Source organism: Balaenoptera ricei, chromosome 12 (assembly GCF_028023285.1).
Source record: "Balaenoptera ricei isolate mBalRic1 chromosome 12, mBalRic1.hap2, whole genome shotgun sequence".
Taxonomy (NCBI): Eukaryota; Metazoa; Chordata; class Mammalia; order Artiodactyla; family Balaenopteridae; genus Balaenoptera; species Balaenoptera ricei.
This window is the reverse complement of record NC_082650.1, coordinates 49,423,075-49,446,628: the sequence shown is the minus strand read 5'-3', so window position 1 is coordinate 49,446,628 and position 23,554 is coordinate 49,423,075. Positions and strand designations below refer to the sequence as shown.

The 23,554-nt window shown below is 40.2% G+C and overlaps 1 protein-coding gene across 1 annotated transcript in view; it reads left to right on the top strand.

The window, feature by feature from the left end:
* The window catches only part of SLC16A10 (solute carrier family 16 member 10), a 131,994-nt gene extending 109,296 nt beyond the window's left edge, over nt 1-22,698 (top strand). Inside the window, exons 4-6 of the mRNA XM_059941403.1 lie at nt 6,884-7,027; nt 17,487-17,715; nt 20,027-22,698. Of these exons, the coding sequence (XP_059797386.1) occupies nt 6,884-7,027; nt 17,487-17,715; nt 20,027-20,259 (606 nt within the window). The 3' untranslated portion in view covers nt 20,260-22,698. The remainder of the gene's footprint in view (nt 1-6,883; nt 7,028-17,486; nt 17,716-20,026) is intronic.
* The last annotated feature ends 856 nt before the right edge of the window (nt 22,699-23,554 follow it).

Here is a 23,554-nt window from a genome sequence, read left to right as displayed (position 1 = left end):
TTACCCAGGAATCCTAGTGATTTGAATAATACCTTCTGAAATTATCCCTTTCTATTTTAAGATGAAGTCTGTCTTAAACTTCTAAAATTTAACCTTATTGAACTAGCCTTTTGTTCGGTGCATTTGTTCATCTTGGACTACTTTTCCAAATTCATGCAATTCAACTAATGACTGCAGACTCCATAACCCACACCTATCTATTTGCATATACATTTAGCTGATAGGTGATTTTATCACCAGATAAATCCAGGAGTAAGTTTAAAAGAGCATATTCCCCCCCCCCCCAGCTTTTTTTAAACAAATGCAAACATAGAAACACATGATGCCTCAGAAGAGCATTAATCACAACCAGGAGTCCACATCTTCGGAGACCTTTCTATCACCGTGTATCTTCGAAGTACTCTACTAAAGCGTTAGTCAGGCGGTCATGCCGTGGACCATGGCTGAGACCTCCCGAGCCATCTTGACCAGAGTAGAGGCAGTCTACCTCCTTCACAGATGGGCACTGTCTTAACAATTCACAGTCCATTGTGTTCATCCAAACTATCCAGGAACCAAGGGTCTGAGAGAGTGGTGACCCTGGTGTGCCAAGAATGAGACTTCAAGAAAGAAACTATTCAGAATCATATTTGGATTTAGGTGGAATGAATTTTTTTAAAAAATGGATTAAACATCTTTCATTGTTCTGGAAGGACTAGAGTAATTTTTGATAATTTGAGAAATATCTGACACAAATTATTGTCAGGGTCACTACATAATTTCAAGTTACCTAAAAATCCTAGTGACTTATTTTTTATTTTAAGATGAAGTTCATCTTAACTTCTATAATTCAGGATTATTTGAACTGGTATCTGAATCCAAATTGGTTTTGATAGACAATTCCTCTAGAACATGTTGCCGAATCTTGATCTGATCTAAATAATGCTATGTTAAGGATGGACTTCTCTTTTTTAATCTAAGGAAAATTATTTTTCAAAAAAACAAAAAGAGAAAAATAATAAAGGGTTTAAAGAATTCTTAGAGTTAGAAAATGTTTTCAAAATCAGACCAAGGTTTTCCAAACCATTAGCTATCTTCCTTCCTTCCAAACTCTTTTTCTACCCCTTGGTGGCTGTTTAATAATTTTCCTGGAAACTCTTCCCTCTTTTTTTCTCAGTCCTGACATTTATCTGTCTTAACAGCACCATGTGTGAATACTGGCACCATGGAAACCCATCTTAATGAAATGGAAAGACTGGCCGTTTAAAAAAACAAACAGAACCAACTACCCATGCCTCCTAGAGTCCTGCCAGGCCAAAGGTCTGCCCTCCACTGGGTCAGCTGCTGAGCAGGCAGGCGGTACCCGCACCATGGGTTTAGTCGTGTCAAATATCTTACTAGTAAAGAGACAGTGGGCTGCCTAAGACCTTAGTCCTTAAAAATGTTGGCAGGCAAGGAAATTCTGTGTTTTCACTTCAAGTACATCTTGGAGCTGTTTTATTTCAAAGCACAGTTTATCAAATTTAACCAGTTAAAATGATGTTTTGAGGCTGACCTAATCAATGACTGTCTTATGGCTATAGAGTCCTATTTCAATATTATATGATATAAAGGGCTTAATTTTATGTACCCATATCTATAGACTTAGTTTCCTGCTATCTTTAGTTACCTCACTGGGCTTGCTGGTGTACACTGCCCATGTAAAACTTCCTCAGGGAATGAATGCCCTTACTTCTTTTTCTTAGCAAAAACAAGAGATAGAGAAAACATAGTTGTTTAAAAAAGAAAGAAAAAAACCAAACCAAACCCTCATTCCATTCAGAAGATTTCTGTTCATCTTTCTTTGAAGTCAAAGGGTAATATAAAGTTTTGATTTGCAACAAAATCTGAGATTATCCATTAACCACTCTAGCAGGCCTTCTACTGCCTTTCAAATGTACATCTAATTTTTAAAGGGACCAGGCTCTTTTCTTTGTGTTTACCTTTCAAAAAGTATATTTAAGTAGAATGGTCTTTTAGAGTTATGGAGTAGCTGTTCAGATGTTGAAAGGATATATTCTTAGAAGTTAAAACTGCATGCAAGTGAGAGGCAACAAGCTGAAACCGCTAATCTCAGGAGTGAACAGCATGTGAGCAGAAGTGCTCTGAATGCAGCATCTCTGTTGGGAAGTAGGAAGCTGCAGAAATCATTCTGAATTCCACAACCCCTGAAAATATTGTGTAGCATTTACTATCCCATGTTTGAATGTACTGTGTAAATGTAAATGATACAGGTCCCCTGTCCCCGCCAAGAGTTTATTCTCTTAGACACAAAAGGAGTGCACGTGACTACCTGTTGCCCACCTTCTTTTCAGCTTGTTGGTGTGGATCTGAAGAGGAGGGCAGAGGATCAGGGAATCAAATGCTCACAGACAAGGACAGATGATGACTGCTGTCTGGAATCTGTTAATCTCCCAAAGGGCGTAGTAACTGCAACAGCAGTGGATGATAAATATTGTCATTTTGTTTTTCTTCCTCCGTCCTGCAAAGGCAGTTGTAGTTTCATTAGTCCCATAGCCTGCAGTGCTCTATCGGGCCTGGTTTTGCTCTGCTTTCCCGGCCTTCCTAAAATACTGCCTTTGTTAGCACTTGGTACTTGAGTCAGTCAGCTGTTCCCACAAGTCCACTGTCAGAAATAAAGTTATCTTTGTTTTACATCTCCTGTAGTTTCCCTTCTTTCTTAACTACTATACCCCCAAAGATGTATAGTTGAAATTGTATATACCAAAGTTTTATCATGTTGTTATGTAATAAGTTACATAAAAGATATTAAACAAAAACGACCCATCCCCTTAAAAAGTTGTGTGTGTGGAAGGACAGTGAGGCTAATGACCATCATCGCATGGCCAAATAACACAATCTTAGAAAACAGTATAAGTCATTATTAAACTTTTTTTTTTTTTTTGGCTGCACCGTGCGGCTTGTGGGATCTTAGTTCCCTGACCAGGCATTGAACCCGGGCCCTCGGCAGTGAAAGTGCCGAGTCCTAACCAGTGGACCGCCAGGGAATTCCCTAATTATTGGACCTTTTGGACCAGTGACCTCCTTGTTCTGCAGATGTGTAGCATCACTGGATTTCAGGGGCTTCCGTAAAGAAAGTGAGTTGGGATTCCCTTCTGTTGGGCCATCTTCTGTTGTGAAACCATTTGTCAAGGAGAAGCTTGAGTTTCTAATGCACTTAACGTCAGCTGTATTGGACCTGGTTTTGTACTATGGCCACCCCAAACTGAGCTTCCTTCATGGTTGACTCTCTGACAGCCGGAGGACTCAGCCTGGGATCTCAGTGGAAGAACACTACCCGATGTCTCCAGATGTCTGGCACTGAGGCTCCCTGTAGGGCAGAGGTAGGGGAGCAGACAGGGCTAGGCCAATCCAGCAGGAGGGTCACTTTCTTAGGCTGCTGCCCTCGACCTCTCAAAACAGCTCTGCCTCTGGGCTCTAGTGAGCGGGGAGGAACTTCTCTCTTCAGTTGGCTGGTCAGAAACATGTCATCTATAGAGAGAGGCTGAATCACCATTTACTTGAGGTGGGGATGGTTAGGAGGAAAGGGGGTAAACTGTGAGCTAGTGTGTCTTTCTTTCACCCGTGGATAAAGAATGAGCAGATATTATGGGATTTAAGTTCTTGGTTATTTTTGGATAACGAAACAATAAATAGGGTTTCACACAACCCAAAAATGGCTTCTGTGGTTAGCGAAAGTTGTTTGAATGATGGAAAATGTTTCAGGAGCAGGCAGCGTTCAAGCTGTCAGTCAGCAAGGCTCTGGTAATCCCTGAGAGGTGTGCAGCCCTGGAGTAAACAAATGTTTAGAATAGAAACAAAAGACTAATTCCCTAAAGGCACTTACACATTTGGATAAAGTCCACTTTAAACCACTGCCATACGAAATGGCATTATCCCCTGTGTAGATAGTGGCTTCTAATATAAGCTTTGCATCAATTTAAATAAGTTAGGTTAAATATGGAAACATCTGTTCAACATTTTCATGTCCCTTTCCATGTGACTCTTTATTGGAAATAATCAGTTTTGCCCAGTGTTCATGCCTTCTGCTAAACTAAAATGTGTGCCAGTCTCCAGAGGATAGAGAGATGGGCAGGGATTCGTAGAATAGTTGGCGGCAGTCATGGGAGGCCCAGGCTGTAAGTAGAACACACCAGCTTTCCTGGGTACTGCTCCCTCACCAAGAAAGGCTCTCTAGGACCCAGAGATGCAGCATCCCCAGATTCCATTCTCCAATCACCCAGATTCCCTTACTTCCTGACAAAAACCCAAAAAACAAAACCAAAATAAACCACAACTTTATTTTGCAAATTTTGGCTGAGGGTAGGGAAGGAGGTATTAGAAGCTGAAGTTCTTGCTTTACTTAAACAATGACAACAATAATAAAATTCAATGAAATAATGCCTCTTATAGCTGAAGAAGTAAGTTTCCACTTAAGCGTAATTTGAATTTACCAAATTTACCTTATTTCAAGAGACCCAAAACATTTCACCTCATTATTTCTTTTAAGGATTACAAAGTGTAGAGCAGGGGGAAAAAAATAAACCACTAATAAAGGATAATAGCAATTTGGCAGACAGGTGTTCTTAGTTTCATCAAAAGAATGACTAGCATATTCAGTCTTTTTTGAATACTAAAGAATGTCTTAAAAAGTTATTCTAGATCCTTTGGGTGTTTCCTAAAGTGGATTAATACATCAGAGTCTGGATTCAAATTCCAAATAAAGCTGATGAATACACATAATTATTATCTCACCTGCCTTAGATCAGGTTATTTGTTTTCTTCAGAATTGAGCTGGAATCCATCTCTGATAAGGACTTGGAGGAATTAGCCAGTTTGAGGTCACTTTTATCAATAGCTGTTTTATCTTTGTGGCCACAAGTGAATTTCTTAGACCAGCACTCTTCAATAGAAATATAATGCAAGCCACATATGTAATTTTAAATTTTCTAGTAGCCATATTTTTAAAAGTTAAAAAAAAAAACAAATGAAATTAGTTTCATAATATATTTTATTTCGCAAATATAGCCAAAATATTATTCTAACATGCAATCAGTGTTTTAAAATTATTGAGATATTTTGTGTGGTTTTTTTTCCACTAAGTTTTCTAAAATTTTTTTTTTGTGTTTTACACTTAAAGCACATCTCAGTTCAAACTAGCCACATTTCAAGTGCTGGATAGCCCACGCGTGGCTAGCACCTACTGTACTGGACAGCACAGTGCTGACATGGTGAGGCTCGGCAGCAAAGTAGGGAGGCTTTACCGGTCAAACCAGGAGTTTGAGCTTTACCCTGAAGGCTGTGGGGTCATAGCAGAGCAGTGTTATTTTTAATTTTGAACTTAATCAGGTGGTCTCAGAGAATGCAGGTTAGAGATTCAGGAGTGGGGGCTGTAGCATGAAGCACGTTAAAGGCTGTTGTAGGGGTCCAGGTGAGGAGTGATAACCCAGACTCAAACACCGTGGGGGACATGGACCAAAGGAAGAGTGTCTGAGAGATTTAGGAGGTAAAATCATCAGAACTGGGTGGTGACTGCTGGATCTGAAGGGAGGGAGGGGGTAATCTAGGATGGTTGTCCAGTTTCTAAACCTGGGTAGTTGGGCCAGCAGTAGTGGTGGTAACTGAAACGGAGGGAGGCAGGCTGTGAGGGGGTGAGTGCGGCAGGGTACCAGCTGGGCCATCGTGCTTTCCGGCAAATTTGCTTTGCAGGCTTTCAGAATTCAGGCCAGCGTTTGGTGTAGGGGACAGTGAGTCTGATTGTTTGAAACAACTGTTTGTTACAATAGCTCAGTGATTTCAGAGAAAGCAGTGGGAGTACAGACATGCTTTTTCTCCTTGCTGTGAGCACAGATAGGTGATCACTGAGAAAGTGGAAGCGCTGAGCAAGAGGTGGGAAGCGTGGAACTTAGGGGCCGTGGGAGCAAAGCTTGTGTTAGACAGTGGGTGCTAAGCCACAGGTTTTGTCACCCATTATAACACCTGCCAGTCACACTCCTTTTAAAACATTGTCGGGTTGTAGATTTGCAGTCACTATTCTAAGTAGACTGTAAATTGAGGGAAAAGGTACTTTAAAAAAAAAAGGCTAAAATTAATATCACTCTTAACTGTGTGTCAGGCACTAAGTTCTTTACAGAGGTATTTTATTTAATCTTCACAAGCACCCTCTTGAAGTACTGTTGCTGTCTGCAGTTTACAGACAAGGAGACTGAGGCCCTAGAGGTTAACAACTTACCCAAGGTCACAAGGCTAGCAAGGAATGGAACCAGGACTTAAATGCAAACATTCTCTCTCCAGGCCTTTCTTCTTTCTGTTAAACGGACTCTATTGTTTTCTGTTCTAATGCCACACAAATAGGCAAATCCTCAGGCCGAGAACCTTATGCTTTTATCCTGTAAGCTCCAGTATAACTTATTTCAGTTTGGTTCAGGTCCTCCTAGAAGAGACGAAACTCCAGAATTGAGCCTTAAACTGCCTTTCAGGGGAGCAGATGATGGCCGGATCCTTGGGTGACCTTGTGAGGACAAGGTGGCACGGTGTGTTCAAAGGTCTCTTCCTTTAGCTCATGGCCCAGTGGTAACTGATAAAGGGTGTGCTGGTTACTTTTTATTAAAAATGTTTTTTAAACCCTCTTATAAAAATTCTTATTTCATTTATAAACAAGCGAAACCATGTTAGCTTTTCTTCATGTGTTCTCATGAAAAATTTTATATATTTTTTTTACAGAACAAATTTTATAAATATTTGAATTTGGAAGGGGATGAGAGTCCATAACATGGTAGAGACACAAAGGCATTTGTACAAAGCTTCAAAACTTGTCCAGTTTTCCTACCATATTTAGTGTGGCTTCTTTCTCTTTGGTCTACAGATGAAACACGTGAATGAAAGGTTTCAAGATGAGAAAAATAAAGAGGTGGTTCTCATGTGCATTGGCATCACTTCAGGAGTTGGACGGCTGCTCTTCGGCCGGATCGCAGATTATGTGCCTGGTGTGAAGAAAGTTTATCTACAGGTACTTTCTTAATAAGCCTTTTTTTCCTCCAGCAAATTTATCCTTATCACCTAATGGCTCATTATATGTACTTATTTGCTTAAATTCTTCTGTAAAAATGAGAAATATTTTCTAGAACTTAACTTTTACAAGCAGTCTTTCAAGGGCAAAATCAGTTATGAGTTTTGGGTTTTCAACATGAGAAATTGGCGAACAAACAACAATCTTTGTCTTGTCATGGAACTCCACCAAACCAAAATGGTTTTTGCCCATTGCTTTTTCTAAGAATGCTTTATTTTTGGCATAGTTCTCATAGTCACGTGCCTTTTGCAATACCCTGTGAAATTCAGGGGTGTGCGTGTCTTTTGAGTTTCTTTACTGCAGATCGCCTCCTGGGTATTGTGGGGTGTGCTATTCCAAGATCACGTCGACACTTATTTGACAAGTATTTAAGTGACTCCTCCGTGCCAGACACTGTGCTAAACGCTACAGATGAAATATGGTCTGTGTGCTCAGTAGTTAATGGTCTCCTGGGAAGACAGATAAAGCAGTGCTGCAGCACAGTGGAATAATGGTATGCTAGATGGGTACCATAGAAACATAGGCGCAAAGCATCTAAACCACTGGAGGAGGTCTGAGCAGGCTTCCTGGGCTGGCGGAGTGTTAAGAGGTGAGTAATAGTTAAATAGATAAGGAAGACAGAAAAGGGTGTTTGTTGCAAGCAGAGGAAGCCACACGGGCAAAGAGATGTTAGGTCTGGGAAACAATGTTTGAATGGACTAAAGAGAGAATAGTAGATTGATTGGCTGAGGGATAGGCAGGAGTCAAGTTGGGAACGGCCTTTATGAGCACAGAAGAGGCTGAACTGTATGCTGAAATCTACCAGGAGCCATTAAGGATTTTAAGCCAGGGAGTGACATGACATGAGTTGTATTTTATAAAGCTTAACCTAGTGACTGTGAAGGGTGGAATGCAGAGGAGGAAGGGCAAGAGTTCAGACAGTCACAAAAGGCCACATATCGTGTGGTTCTCTTTATACGAAGTGTCCAGAATAGGCAGATCCAGAGATAGAAAGTGTAGCTTAGTGGTTGCCAGCGGCTGTGGGAAGGAGGGTATGGGGAGTGACTGCTCCTGGATATGGGGTTTCTTTTGGGGTGATGTAAATATTCTAAAACTAGATGGTAGTGATGGTTGTACAATCTTGTTATTAAACTAAAACCCACTGTGAATTGTGCACTTTAAATGGGTGGGTGAATTTTTTGGTATGTGAATTTATATTTCAATAAAGCTATTATTATTATTTTTTTAAAAAGCGGAGGCACAGGGACTAGTTGGAGAATACTGAAATAGTCTAGGCAGGAGGAACCAGGGCAGAGATGTTGGGATCAAACACAGGGATACAGGAAATGAGAATTCAGTGGAGCCACCTAAGCTGGGTCTGAGATTTGTGGCTCAGGTAACAGTGGAAGGTTTTGCTATTTTATCGAGATCAGTAATTCAGTAGAACAGAGTAAGATGATGAGTTTGTTTTTGCCATGTTACGTTGGTAGTGCTTGTGGGAAAGCCAAGTTGAGTTTGGAGCTCGTGGGAGAGCGTGGCTAAGAGACCTGTGGGACTTTGGCATTCGTGGGCTTGTATGGGGTGAGTAGAGCGTGTGCAGGGGACACTGAAAGGGAGTGGCCAGACTGGTAGGAAAAAAGCAAGGCACATAATGTTTCCAGGCGCAGGAGTGGTCAGCAGTGTCAGTAACTAGTGAGAAGGCAGGCACGTTAAAGACTAATAGGTTTTCACTGGATTTAGCAGCAGAGGGGAGTTTCAGTGGAGTGGCAGGTGCAAACGACTGATCATGATCAGCTGATTGAATGGAAATACAGGCAACTTTGTCAAGGGATTGGCTGTGGAAGGAAGGTAAAGGAGAGACAAAAGGGGGGCTTGGGACTGGGGATTGAGCACGTCTGTTCACTGTAGAGATGAGGGGCAGTACCTGAGCAGGGCCTTGAAGGAAAGGTAGAACTTGGGCGAAGGACATGGTTGGAAAAGACATTTATTACAGATAAATTGCCTTTAATTGATTTGAAGTAGTAACCATCACCATTTACTGAGCACTTCCATGTGCCAGACGATGAACTGAATGCTGTACATACACTATCTTCTTTCCTCCTTGCCCAGCCCTTTGAGGAAGGTACCGTCGCTGTTTCCACTTATGGATGCCAACGCGGAAGAACAGAGAGGCTACCTCACTGTGGGTGTTTGTGTATAGCGCCAGGCAGAGAGCCGCAGGAAGGAGTCTGGTCACACAGCTAGAAGGAAGTGCAGACAGCTGGTAGAGTGCTACTTTTTAAAATGTTCACTGTGTTAGGATCATTCCCCCTTTTATTAATACCCAACTGCTGATATCCCTGTCGAACACTTAGCAGAACATTGTCTTGTTCTCAAGTGTCAAGGGAGCCCTCTAATGGAAATTGGTTGTATTACAGACTTTTGGCTTCCTTTCATTTATTAAAATAAAAAAGGAGTGCCCATTGTGTGCCCCAAGCACCAGCCCAGACCCTGGTGGGGGTGATACAAACAAGACAGACGTGGTCCCTGAGTTCCTGGAGCAAGATTGAGGCAGGAGAAAGCTGGGCGTGAGTGGGAACTCAAGAAGACAGGGAGAGTGGCCTGGGAAGAGGTTGGGAAGAGCAGGGCATGGGAAGAGGAGGGCCCAGATTAAACAGGGCCTTGAAATCCCTGATGCAGACATTTTACTTGAAGCTAGTAGGTCTTTGTTGGAGAATGACGGGATTTTACATTTTAAAGTCGCTGTGGTCGCTCTGTGTGTGGAGGCTGTATTACTGGGAGGGAAGCAGGAGTGCTGGAGGGAGGCAGACCAGTTAGGAGGCCAATACTGTGTCCGGGTAGAGGCGATGGGGGCCCAGACTAAGGTGCTGTGATGGATGAGGTCATGGTATGTTTTACACATCAGCACTTTACTCCGGAACAACTATAACTTTAGAAAGTTTCCCCCTACAGGCAGGGCAGTCGGGTCACTTACAACATATTGGGGGCACATATGTTAGTATTTCATGTGATTTATGAAAGAAAATATAGCCTTTCCTAGCTTGTCCCATGTTTGGTCTGCAGTTACACAGCAGTGCGTTTAGAATCAGTAATTTCATTTTGGATGAAAGGTTAGTCACAGCCTGGCTTCTTTTAGGTCGCATCTGATTTTTTTCATCCAAATGTGGTGCAGTGTGTGTAGCACCTGGTAGTACGGGCTGAGTCACAGGCGAGATGACTGCAGTCCAGCCCGGGGAGGCCCGCGGAGGAGAAAGGCGGCCTTCAGTGTGTCCTGTGCTGCTGGGAGCCACCGACAGCACAGGGGCCAACGCAGGCCTACCCCACGCAGGCGGCTGGGCTCACCACCCCGCTCTGTCCCTCCTTTTTCCTGGCTTCCCTGCCCCAACTCCCAAACATTCAGTGTGGGTTTTGATTCTTGGCTCTTTCTTTTCTGCTGCGACCAACTCCAGCTCTGCCTGTTTGCTTATTCTTCCTTCTCTCCCTCTCCCTCTCTCCCTGCCTGGCTGTCCGCCCTTTGGCGGCCTTTAAGGGTTGGAATGCTTCTGCTGCTTACCTTCCTCTCCTGCCTTTCGTTGGTGCTGTGTTTTCTCAGACATGCCTGCTCCCTGCTTTCGTCTGTTACAGCTCAGCCTGGTGGGGCCACGGCAGTTCCCCTCCCTCTCTGTCCCCATCACACGGGTTCTGAGTAGCCTCCGGGCCCAGAACACACTTCACAGCCTCCCACATGGTCTACTTTTGGGGCACAGTCATCTTGGGTTTGGGAGGCTGCAGAGTAGAAAAGCACAGGCTCTGGAGTGTGATATGACTTGTCTCTAGATCTGGCAGAGGGCTGTGTGAGGACTCATGGTGACAGCTTGCTTGCTTGCTTATTTATTTATTTATTTATTTATTTAAATTTATTTATTTATTTAATTTAATTTATTTTTGGCTGTTGGGTCTTTGTTGCTGCACACAGGCTTTCTCTAGTTGCGGCGAGCGGGGGCTACTTTTCGTTGTGGTGCGCAGGCTTCTCATTGCGTTGGCTTCTCTTGTTGCGGAGCACAGGCTCTAGGCGCGCAGGCTTCAGTAGTCGTGGCTCGTGGGCTCAGTAGGTGTGGCTCGCGGGCTCAGTAGGTGTGGCTCACGGGCTCTAGAGCGCAGGCTCGGTAGTTGTGGCGCATGGGCTTAGTTGCTCCACGGCATGTGGGATCTTCCCGGACCAGGGCTTGAACCCATGTCCCCTGCGCTGGCGGGCAGATTCTTAACCACTGTGTCACCAGGGAAGTCCTGGTGACAGCTTATTTAAAGTGCCAGCCCAGAGTGGATTATTAATAGATCCTTGCTTTTATTGTTTTAGTATTCTATTAAATACTGAGGCAGATCCTGGTTTGGAACAGGTATCAAGAAGCAGACCTTAGTTATCCTGATTTGGGGATCTTTGCTTATAGGTAACAGCATTTAGGAATATATCTTACACTTCTGCTTAAGAGTTCTGAATTTAAACTTCCATCAGGGTCCTGGGTTCCAGGTATTTTCAGCCTAACAATTCTAAATGCCGAGCAAAGAGACCGAACTGCATTATATAGAATAATGATGGTTAAAGAAAATCTTTGCAAGGGTTCCTGGAGTACTTTATTAGGAGGGGAAAGGCTGTGTCCTGGTATCTTCTCAGTCATCTTTCTTAACTTCACAGACCTGTCTTTCTAGTCACCATTAAATTACTGCAGATTTGTATGTTTAATATGTAACTGTTTCAAAAGTGTGAAATTTTCAAAGGTTTGTAAGTTGTAACTCTAATGACAGAATAAAAAACTTTGGGTTTAGATCACTTTCCCATCGTGTCAGATTTCTCTGTGCCATGGACATACTGAAGTGTGGACGTCATATCCATGTATGTAAAGCAGACAAACCCAAACAACATGTGTGTACACAGAAGAGGTCTAGGAGGCTCACCAAATTGTTGAGCGGTTATTCCTGACGAGGAAAGTGGGAATGGGTTGAGGGTGGGAGGGGGTTGAAGGGAGACTTTCATATATTACTTTATATATTTTTCTAAGGTTTGAAATTTTTCAAGAATGTATTCATGAGTTACTTTTGAAATTCAGAAAACTTTTTGGATTTTAGAAAAACTAATCACTTTTGGATCCAACTTCCTGTGTAAGCTTCCTCTTCTGGTTGAAGTAGAATGAACTGATCAGCCTTGTCCAGTTTTCTTTTTTTTGTTGTTGCTGTTGTTGTTGCTTTTTGTTCCCTTTTAGCATTTTATGTTTTCCTAAAGATACATTGGGATAAGGTACATGTTTTACCAAACATAAGCTATTTCCCAAATGGTATCCAAATATTTAGTAGTTCCCCGGCCTGAATAAGGAATCAGACGATGATTCTCTGTTCTCGCCTGGGCTGTGGCACTGGGGCCAGTTCTCCGTCCAGGCAGAAACGGTGGTACTCATGTGCCGTGGGGAAAGTGGGACAGACTCCCTGTGCAGCACTTCCAGAGAACTGTGTGCTTTAGAAGAAGCCAGCCACTTGGCTGTGCCCTAAACACTTCCCTTTAGTGTGATGGACCTGCAGATCTCTGCTGCCAACTACTGGGTTCCTAGCCAGAGGCTCTGAAAGTCTGGAAACTTTATAGTGAATAAATTTATAGGAGCAACCCTTGATTCTAACTGTGGCCAATTGTGCTCTTGCCTCCGAAAGTGCCTTCTGCTATTCAGGTGCAGCTCATTTTTCCTCTTCAGTCATATACTTAGATTCCTGAGCAAAACTTCCCCTGACAGTTCTCTAAAAATGCTCTCTTTGTGACAGAAATGGGAACGGTAATAGCAAAAAAAACCCATTTTTTTTTTTTTTTGTTTGTTCTTAGGTACATAAACTAACTTAAGCGGGGGGTTATTCTTCTAGAGCCTGTTAAATTATGACAGAAGATATTTCCATGTATGGTTTTAAGAAACAAAAGCAAGGAAGACATCTCAACAGTCAATGCCTTATTAAATGTCAGTGCCAGAGCCTAGAAGAGGATTAGGAACCTTTGAATCTCTTATTTAAATCTAACCAGAGCTACTGCGTTTGGTGTGGAAAAAAGATTGTATGTGATACTAAATTTATTCACCTTTCAAACTGGGGCCTAGTATCTACAGATCAGTAGATGTTTTGGGAAGTGATGAACCTCCTACACGCAGTGTGCTAAACCTTGGCCTGTGCTCCTTGTGGCTCAAATGTCCCTGCATGTGGGGACTATGCATGTGGGGACTATGTATGTCCTCACCAGCTTGGCCTGCTTACCTCCTAATTTAGCTACATTTGGGGTAGTTACATCTGCTGAGAAAGAGCAGTGTTTCTCACTACTATAGCTACAAATAAGGCAGAAGTAGCTAGGTATTTTCTGAGAAATGCTAAAGAATAAATGTGTAAATTTCTATAAATTCAATTCTTAAAGAAAAACCAAGAAATTTTACTTTTAAATAACAACTAATAATTTTTATTTAACAATTGTTATTAAAATTTAACAGTTTTAAATATTTGAAAAAGAGAATATAAATTAACATAATTTGAATTGAGAAAAGGAGAACTTGCAGTCAGGTAAAGTATTAAGTAATATGCTCAAAATATATAATAATAAATTTGAAACTCTTATATGATTTCTTTTTTTAAAAAATCCATTGTGTATCTATACACTAGCAATTCTTTTTTAAAATAATTAATTAATTAATTTTTGGCTGCGTTGGCAAAAGGCAACGAAGATGTTGCTGCCCATAGGCTTTCTCTAGTTGCGGCAAGCAGGGGCTACTCTTCGTTGCGGTGTGCAGGCTTCTCATTGCGGTGGCTTCTCTTGTTGCAGAGCTTGGCCTCTAGGCAGGTGGGCTGCAGTAGTTGTGGCACTTGGGCTCAGTAGTTGTGGCTCATGGGCTGTAGAGTGCAGGCTCAGTAGTTGTGGCACATGGGCTTAGTTGCTCCGCGGCATGTGGGATCTTCCCGGACCAGGGCTCGAACCCGTGTCCCCTGCATTGGCAGGCGGATTCTTAACCACTGTGCCACCGGGGAAGCCCCTCTTATATGATTTCTTACAAAACTGACCAAAGAACAAAAATTTGAAGGGGCCAAAAATGGATAGAAAGATCAGGATAACTACCATAAGTGCCTCGGTCTCATGTTACATAAATTGGTCCAAGAAAACATTTGTTTATTGAGCAAAAATGACTTTGTGCTAAGCTTTCAACAGTCACTCTGGTTGTCTTACCTTGGAAGAGATTTGTTCTGAACAAAATAGTAAAAGAGTAGGAAGCACATTGAAAGCTAACCTAGTAGAATTACAGTTGTGTGGTTGGGAATATTTGGTATACGGCTTTACCAATTAAACGCATTGCATCTGGCCCCGTGATGTCCTAACATTTTACTCCAGGTTCTCTGGAATTTGTAATGATAGATACATTTCTAAGATTCAAGTATTTATCTCCTTTTGTGTTTGTAGATAGAGTAAAAATGTATCTAATTAATAATATTAGGATTTGTCTTTATTAGTTTTTCAATAAAAATAACTCAAATCTTCACTTACTTGCTAGTTTCAACCCACTTTCTACATTCTGATTTATCTTTAAATCTCTTTTTGTGTAGATGGGCAGCATCAGGGAGTCTTTTTATCAAGGTCACAGAGAGCTAGAACCTGGTCTGTCCCTCTGAGCCTTATTAGTTCTTTCCAATCTATAGGCTGCAAACCCAGTAATTACCCACCACTAAGAAATTATGCTTACGCTTTGAGGGAAATTGGATTGGAGAAAAGGATGTTTAAGTAGAACATAAAAAATCAGAATGTGGAGATTATCTTCTTTAGAAAATGTGAAGTGCCAGACTTATTTTTCAAATAGCCGACTCAGAGTCTTAAACTAATTATAATTCTACCATAAAGCTATATTTTAATAATGAAGAAGAAAAATTGACTCAGCTATATAATATGATGTTGTCAAAAAGTGACCAACTTGGAGTTTAAAACCTTTTTCAAGAGTATGTTTCTTATTGTGGTGTCAGTGGACAACTTGTGTCAAAGTCACCTGGGGAGCTTGTGAAAATCACCGTTCCCAGATCCCTGTTCCTCAGGTGATCTTGATGTGCACTAAGGTTGTGAGGGGCTGCCCTGAGGCGTGCAACCAAGCTTGGTATGCCATAGACGTGCCTAGTGGGTCCTGGGAAAAACAGAGCAGATGAAGACGGTGATCCAGATGGCTGCTTTATGTGGCCTCTCCCTTCCTCCCCAGCCCCACTGTCATCGGAGGGTACCCTCTGGAAATTGTTCCATCGTTCCCTGCTACCTACTGCCCAGGCAGACCATGGGTTCCAGGCTGGCTCCATCCAGGGTTACTAAACCTCCCAGCATCATTTTCTTCATCTGTAAAATGGGGAAAACATTAGTACCCATCTCATAAAATTGTTATGAGAATCACGACCTAAAGTCCTTAGAAAAATGCCTGGCATTTCATAAACATTAAATAAATAATAGTTGCTATTATATGAATACTTTTTAAAAAAGCTGATTCTTTTTAAAACATTTCTTCCACTAATGAGTGAATGATCCAATTTTAATTAGTTCTTTGCCTAAAAAAGCTATTGAATTGGCCACTCCTTCCTTTTTTGTACCCACCATACTTTGAATATACAACTACAGCAACATCTAGAACACTTCATATGCATTTATTTATTTACATGGTCATCTCCCCACAACCCAAGGGTAGGAACCAGATGTTATTCACATAGCACCATACACAGAACATAGCACAGTAGCTACCAAATGGCAGGGAAAATCAAGTGTTTGATTCTATTAATTACTCTAACGCTAAAATGAAAGTGTTCAGTGGTGCAAAATACTTCTCAGCCTTAACTCTGGGGTGCTTAAATAGGGTATATCTGTGACTTAGCGTCAAAAGACATAATGTTTGAAAATATTCTTTGGTAATAATAGTCATTGATTTATACCGTAAATAAAACTGGATTATATAAATTAGTTCTTAGGATGTTATAGCAGAATGTGTTCACTGTTTTCACTGCATATTATGCATCATATATTTCCTCTGACAGTCAAAATTTAATTGGAATTTGAATAATCAAAATTCAGTACACATTTATAGAATATCAAATCATAGTTACTTATTTTAATCTCTCTCACTTGATCTACCTATGCTCACCATGTCTGGAATATTAGCAGGCACTATATTCTAAATTGATTATTTAAATATCTAAAACTTACATCTCTGTATTCTTCAAACTAGAAGTTCTGTGATGTGAAGGACGGTTCTGGCTGGCATATTTTCATTATGCAAAGGACTAATACCAGTAAAGTGCATTCAATTTCAAGGGTAAAATTTTTAAATCATGTCTGATGAGTGAATTTGAGCTGATATTCAAAGAACAAATATGTATTGAGCACTGACCAGGTACAAGATCCTTAAACCTTATAATATGTAGTTCAAAGATGACTTTTGTACAGATTCTGATCTCAAAGAGCTTTCAGCCTGGAAAGAAAAGTAAGTATATAAAAATCCTTACTTTTGGGCTTCCCTGGTGGCGCAGTGGTTAAGAATCCGCTTGCCAATGCAGGGGACACGGGTTCGAGCCCTGGTCTGGGAAGATCCCACATGCCGTGGAGCAACTGAGCCTGTGCGCCGCAACTACTGAGCCTGCACTCTAGAGCCCATGAGCCACAACTACTGAGCCCAAGTGCCACAACTACTGAAGCCCACGCGCCTAGAGCCCGTGCTCTGCAACAAAAGAAGCCACTGCATGAGAAGCCCACGCTCCGCAATGAAGAGTAGCCCCCGCTCGCTGCAACTAGAGAAAGCCCGTGCAGCAACGAAGACCCAATGCAGCCAAAAATAAAATTAAAAAAAACAATAATAAATTTATTTTTTTTTAAATCCTTACCTTCTTCTTTTTTTTTTTTTTTAAGTATTTGTTTATTTATTTATTTATGGCTGTGTTGGGTCTTCGTTTCTGTGCGAGGGCCTTCTCTAGTTGTGGCAAGCGGGGGCCACTCTTCATCGCGGTGCGCGGGCCTCTCACTATCGCGGCCTCTCTTGTTGCGGAGCACAGGCTCCAGAAGCGCAGGCTCAGTAATTGTGGCTCACGGGCCCAGTTGCTCCGTGGCATGTGGGATCCTCCCAGACCAGGGCTCGAACCCGTGTTCCCTGCATTATTGGCAGGCAGATTCTCAACCACTGTGCCACCAGGGAAGCCCCCCTTACTTTCTTCTTGTCCCTTAATGGAAATATTGAGAAAGTGCTAGGGGAACTTGGGGGAGATGATTATGGGAGTTGATTATGTATATAAAATCAAGGTGAACTGGGCTGAGGAGGCGACTGACCAGTAACCACTTAAAAGTCCTAAGCCTGTTGCTCAGTAATCGTGACGTTCACTTTTCCCGAGAGCAGAGTTGACATTGTGGTGTCTGTCCTAGGTCCTGTCCTTTTTCTTCATTGGTCTGATGTCCATGATGATTCCCCTGTGCAGCGTCTTTGGGGCCCTCATTGCTGTCTGTCTCATCATGGGTCTCTTCGATGGATGCTTCATTTCCATTATGGCCCCCATTGCCTTTGAGTTAGTTGGTGCCCAGGATGTCTCACAAGCAATTGGATTTCTACTCGGATTCATGTCTATACCCATGACTGTGGGCCCACCCATTGCAGGTAAATTATATTAATTCATAGCATTTTCTACTGTAGGTCCTAAGTCTCACTTATATGTTAAATATATTATGATTTATTGGTTTCTGGTGTCTTGCTTTGTATGTGCCTTATCTATAACATTTTTAATAAGACCAGCTGTAGATGGCATGTTGGAAAAATTTGCCGATGAGGTCCTCTTATTCTTACTGATATCTAAAACACTCAGTGAAATGTGTAGCAGTTAGGTTCTGGACTTTGAGCTTTCAGAGTTCCTATATTTCACTTAGTATGTGTTTTGGAGGAATAGCAGTGTGATTTCTTTTTAGGAAGAGGTGAAGATTCTAAAAGATTTCTAAATATGTATGCTTTGTGTAAGAGATCATAGCTCCCTGAGAAGTAGTTAATGAAAAATAACACTTAGTAGAAACAACCCAAATGTCCATCAGCAGATTAATGGATAAACAAAATGTGGTATATCCATACAGTGGAGTATTATTCAGCCATAAAAAGGAATGAAGTGCTGTACTGATACATGCTACCAGGTAGATGAACCTCAAACATGTGCTAAGTGAAAGAAGCCAAATACAAAAGGTCCCATATTATATGATTCTATTTCTGTGAAATATCCAGAATAGGTAAATCCATAGAGACAGAGAACAGATTGGTGGTTGCCAGGGGATGGAGGGAAGGGGGATTAGGGAGTAACTGCATAATGGGTGTGGAGTTTTCTTTTGGTGTGATGAAAATATTTTGGAACTAGAGAGAGGTGGTGGTTGTACAACATTGTTAGTATACTAAATGCCACTAAAATGGTTAATTTTATGTTATGTGAATTTCACCTTTAGAAATCTTCTGAATGATAGTATAAAGATGTCTCACGTTCAGTATTAGTTGGTGCCACTGTAAATTATTATAAGATTTGATAAAATTATTCTAAAATTTAAATGTATGTACTATCATCTGTGTCTGGTATCTGAGTGGCTCAGTGAAAGTTCAGTTCAATTCATTCTCATATTCAGAACCACACATATCAGCAAATTTGCCAGTTGGGAACCAAGTCATGTATCAAGCAAGCAGAACCACTACTGAGCAGACCAAATAAAAGATAAGTTCTAAAGATCACGGTCTCCTTTTAGGGAAAACCCTCCAGTCCTTCCCCTCTCCCCCAGGTAATACACTATGTTTACATCTTACAAGCTTAGTTTGTTAGGGTTTCCAAGTCCACAGCAAATTACAAGCAGCACTTTCGTAGAAATGGTGTTTGCTACTAGAAGTGACTATAACAGATCAAGAATGAAGGAGTTAACAGGAAACTTTCAAAGCAGGCAGAAGAACAACAGGAGGTTCTGAGGGATCATAGTATTACAACCAAACATATTAATTTGTTTTCATAAGGATGAAAGGTTCAGTTATATGTAGAATATTCTGATTCAGGGGATAGGAAAAGCATATATTTAGATATGTTGTATATTTTAGGTTTCTATTTGGAATGACTGTACACATTTTTTTTTTTTTTTATGTTGGTACTTACCTGAACAAATCCTCAGCTGTTTACTTAGCAGAGTCAGATATTCAGTACAATGTGTTCCTAGAACATTTCAGATAACTTAGGTTGTATAGTAAAAGTTTAAAACACTAAGATAACTTTTTAAATCTGGATTTTGTTAGAGAAATTAGGAATAAGGAGTATTCTGACAGTTTTTAGAAGCAGAGCCCTAGGATCTATTAGAGTACCACACATATATTCTTATATTTTCCTCCCATGTGCTGACAAACCTCAGTTTCTTTCCAAAATGTATTTAACAACCTAGTTTTTTTCATCCTGACTCTTAGATTTATAATTTTTCATGATTTTGGATTATACTTTTAAATAGTTTCATGTTATTCCATAAACAGGCCCAAGAAAGGTTTGAAATGTAGACATTTTGAGGTCTGTGTGTATGAGAGAAGTTTCAGCTTGACGGTCCGTCCACCTTCAGCTAAAACGGGACCTTTACACCATGTGTCAGAATATCCCAAATGGCCTCTGAAGGGTTTTGAGAAAGCCAACGTTTGGTTGCAAATATTTTTTCCATGTAATATCTTGGTAGGAAAACTCAGAGGCCTGTCACAGACTTGCAACAAGATTAAAGAAATGCGATCTTTTCCTTCCTCATATCAGAAAAGGTTTATATTTCAGACCCATTTCCTTAAAAATGTCTGATATCTGAGATGTTTGAACTAGCCTGCTGAGATGAAGATACTAGGTTGGCAGTAGGCCACCAGAGTGACTAATCTGAGACCCCAAGAGCCATACTTGTTCTCTCCTGGTGACAGTTTTTTCCCTTCCCAGGGTTACTCCGTGACAAGCTGGGCTCCTATGATGTGGCCTTCTACCTCGCTGGAATCCCTCCCCTTATTGGAGGTGCTGTCCTTTGTTTTATCCCATGGATCCATAGTAAGAAGCAAAGAGAGATCAATAAAACCACTGGAGGAGAAAAGATGGAGAAAATGTTGGAGAACCAGAACTCTCTGTTGTCAAGCTCATCTGGAATCTTTAAAAAGGAATCTGACTCTGTTATTTAATGTCTTATATACCTCCACCAGACTGGACTTGCTTTTAGAAGTTTAAGCAAGTTTTCCTTTTATATGAATTGCAAATTTCTTATTTTTTTAATCGCATCCTAGGAATAGCACAATAATCGGGAAATAGAACCCTTATTACTACAAGAACCATTTTCTGCCACTGAATAGCTGTCCAATATTTCCATGAGTCTGAGACCAGAGACTCAGACTCAATTTCATGTACAAGAAAACCTGTCTGAAAGTCAAATACTATGAGAATATGAAGCTATCTCAGTAAAAAGTAACTTGAGAAACTGTGAACGCTATTTAGCTTATACAAATATTTAAAAATACCTCAAGCTATATTGAAAGGGTTGCAGTTTGGTTAGGACTGGAAATATTGTTTGTCGTCTCACATGGTGTTTTTAGTTTTGGTATCTCTGTTTTAATTTCTTCTGCTATTTGGAAACAAAATTTAAGCCTGGATTCTAGATAATATCAGATCTACTTAAATCTCAAGTCTATGTTAAAATTGCTCGCCTGCTCTTAAATAAGCTTTGAAAGTAAGTAAGTTATTCTGACTTGCTCCAGTGTCAAGGGACCTCCTTGGAGCAGGTACTGACAAGGTGTTCAGAATCAGTGTGTGAGATGAACAGGAATGAACAGAATCCTGTTCATAAGGGCAGAGCAGTTCAGAAATCAGACATTTCTTCCATTTACATTTTTCCCCTTTGGATTTGCAGTGTGTTTTACTCAAGTAGCCAGAAACACCCCAGATTTCTGAATTTGTTTAAATTGTAACAATAAAGTAAAATAGAAGAATTGAAAGATATTCTGGCATTTTAACTTAGAATTTTTCTGACTTCTGATTTGTTGCACTAGGACCTGATATTTAAACAAAGTCTTACTGAGCACGTTATCAAGTTGCAGTTTTAGGCACAAATGGGAAAAAAACATCTTTGTGAAGAAAATATCTATTTCTGATAGAAAGAATTGCTCAAATTGGTAAAACTTTCTGGCAAAAATTTGCATTCATATGTACTTATCCTATTGTGTTCCCCTTTAACATTGCCTGTATTTTAAAAAATATTTTTATACACAAATATAAGAAGGCTATTTGAGTTTTAAAGACTTAAAATTAAAACCGAAGTCATGGCATGACCCATACTCATCTAAAAAACATCAGAACACGTCCCTCATCCCTGAAATTATATTTTAGTACATTTTTCTTTCTTATTTAGGTCTTTCTTTAAGTTAATATGTGCAAAGCATATTTAAATCCTAAATACATATGTATATTAGATCTTCCTCAAATGTAGCTTGTTCATCTGGGAAAATGCTGTCTTTTTATAAAGCACCTCCAGGATCCACCTGTTTCTAAATTCTCTGTGCTGAGAGAAATGCAACCTATTATCTCCCTACTTCTCTTTTCAGCTTCGATCGTTTGTGAAAGGCAAAGTCCTTCCATTCCTGTCTCTAGCTGAGGATGGAGATGCCTGGAAAGCATATGGATTTGTAGTTGTTGGTGGGGGAGGAGGGCAGGCAGGGGGAGGAGTAAAGTGAGGCTGTTAATTACACATCTGGAAAGCCCAATAACTTTTCCTCTTAGTATCAGCTTTCTCACCTGCAACCTTGAAGGTTCAAAGTGTAAATACTAAATACGGAATTTATTTCTAACAGAACTTTAAATAATTTTGATCTTGGAGACATTCTGCAACTTACTACTTCCAATTCTTCCGCATTTCATATTCAGGGGACTTAGATAATTTGTTTTTTGGAAAGTTCTGTTGCATTAAAAAAAAAAAAAAAAATCTACATTTTGACCATGCTGCCCTTTCATGTTCTTATTTTAAGCTTTTACAAAATGACTGAGAAATGATAATGTAATACATTATTAGGTTCTTCATTTATTCATGCCCTGTTATATAAAACATTATTTCCTCATTATTATCAGTGCTTTTGAAATCAGCAAAACCATACAACTAAGTACAATCATCAAACCTGCCATTATGTTTATTTTTCCTACAGTTTCAGCATAAACTCCTGACTACCCCCCAATTTTACAGAAAGACTAGATCTAAAATAGAAAATTTATTTTGTAAAGACCTCCAAAATGTTTTTCCTTTCAAAATGTTTGCTGATTTTAGGGGAAGAAAAGTAATAATCTGAAACTCAAAGACTTGATCTTGCTTATTTTCCATGATAAAAGAGCAACATGACAAGTATTTATAATAAAACTTAGATCTCAGAATATTGTTTATGTATAATATTATACATATGTTAGTTTTCAGTTTAATGGAATGAATTAAACAGGATCTATAACACTGAAAAGGCGCTACTAAAATAGACTCTTATGGGGAGTTCTGTGCTGTAATAATATAAAGTTAAAAAGTATGAAAGGTAAGATGCTAAATTCCATAAAATGCATATTTAGTAATATGTTGTTTGGTACAAATAGTTATAAACGTCTAAAATATATACTAAGAAAATAAAAAATATTAATATTCACAAAGATTTGTTTTAGACCAAGAAATATTACTTTAGTCTTTCAAAGTAAATCCTTTCTAATTTCTGAACAGAGTGTTAACTATTGCAGTTAAGTGACCTGATGGGCCTACATTTTTTTGTTCAGTCCAAGACACTTGTTTAAAAGAATAGATACAAACTGTCACTTCGCTGTACAGCAGAAATTCACACAACATTATAATTCAAATACAATAAAATTTTTTTGTTTGTGAAAATAAATAAATAAATAAAAATAAAATAAAACACCTTTGTTTAGCTCACAGGAAACATCCTGACCAGGCCCACCTGTGAATGACTGCACGGGGGAAGAAATTAACACATCCCCTCCGGAGGCTGAAGAGAACCAGGAAATGTTTGACTTTACTCCCTCCCCTTTTAGTATAAAAGAAGCCTGAATTCTAACTCAGGCATGATGGTTCTAAGGACACGAGTCCACCGTCTTCTTGTTCGGCTGGCTTTCTGAATAAAGTTGCTATTCCTTGCCCACTCCCCACCCCCAAAAAGGAATAGATACAGAACTCTGCTTTCTCATCTCATCCTCCTAATTCTGATAGGACTCAGCAAACTCAAATTTAAAAGGTTCTGGCATTTGAGGCCAACAATAGCATAAGAAGGGGAGCAACTTTACAGAAAGGCTGGATAGGGTATTATTGTAACAGATGCCCAAGGATCTTACAGAAACATTCTGGTTAAATTTTATTGCAGTAGACATTGCTGGGATGCATCCATTTAAGTAATAATGAACCACCCAGATTATTGATACTATATTCAAAATTTATAAATCTCTTTG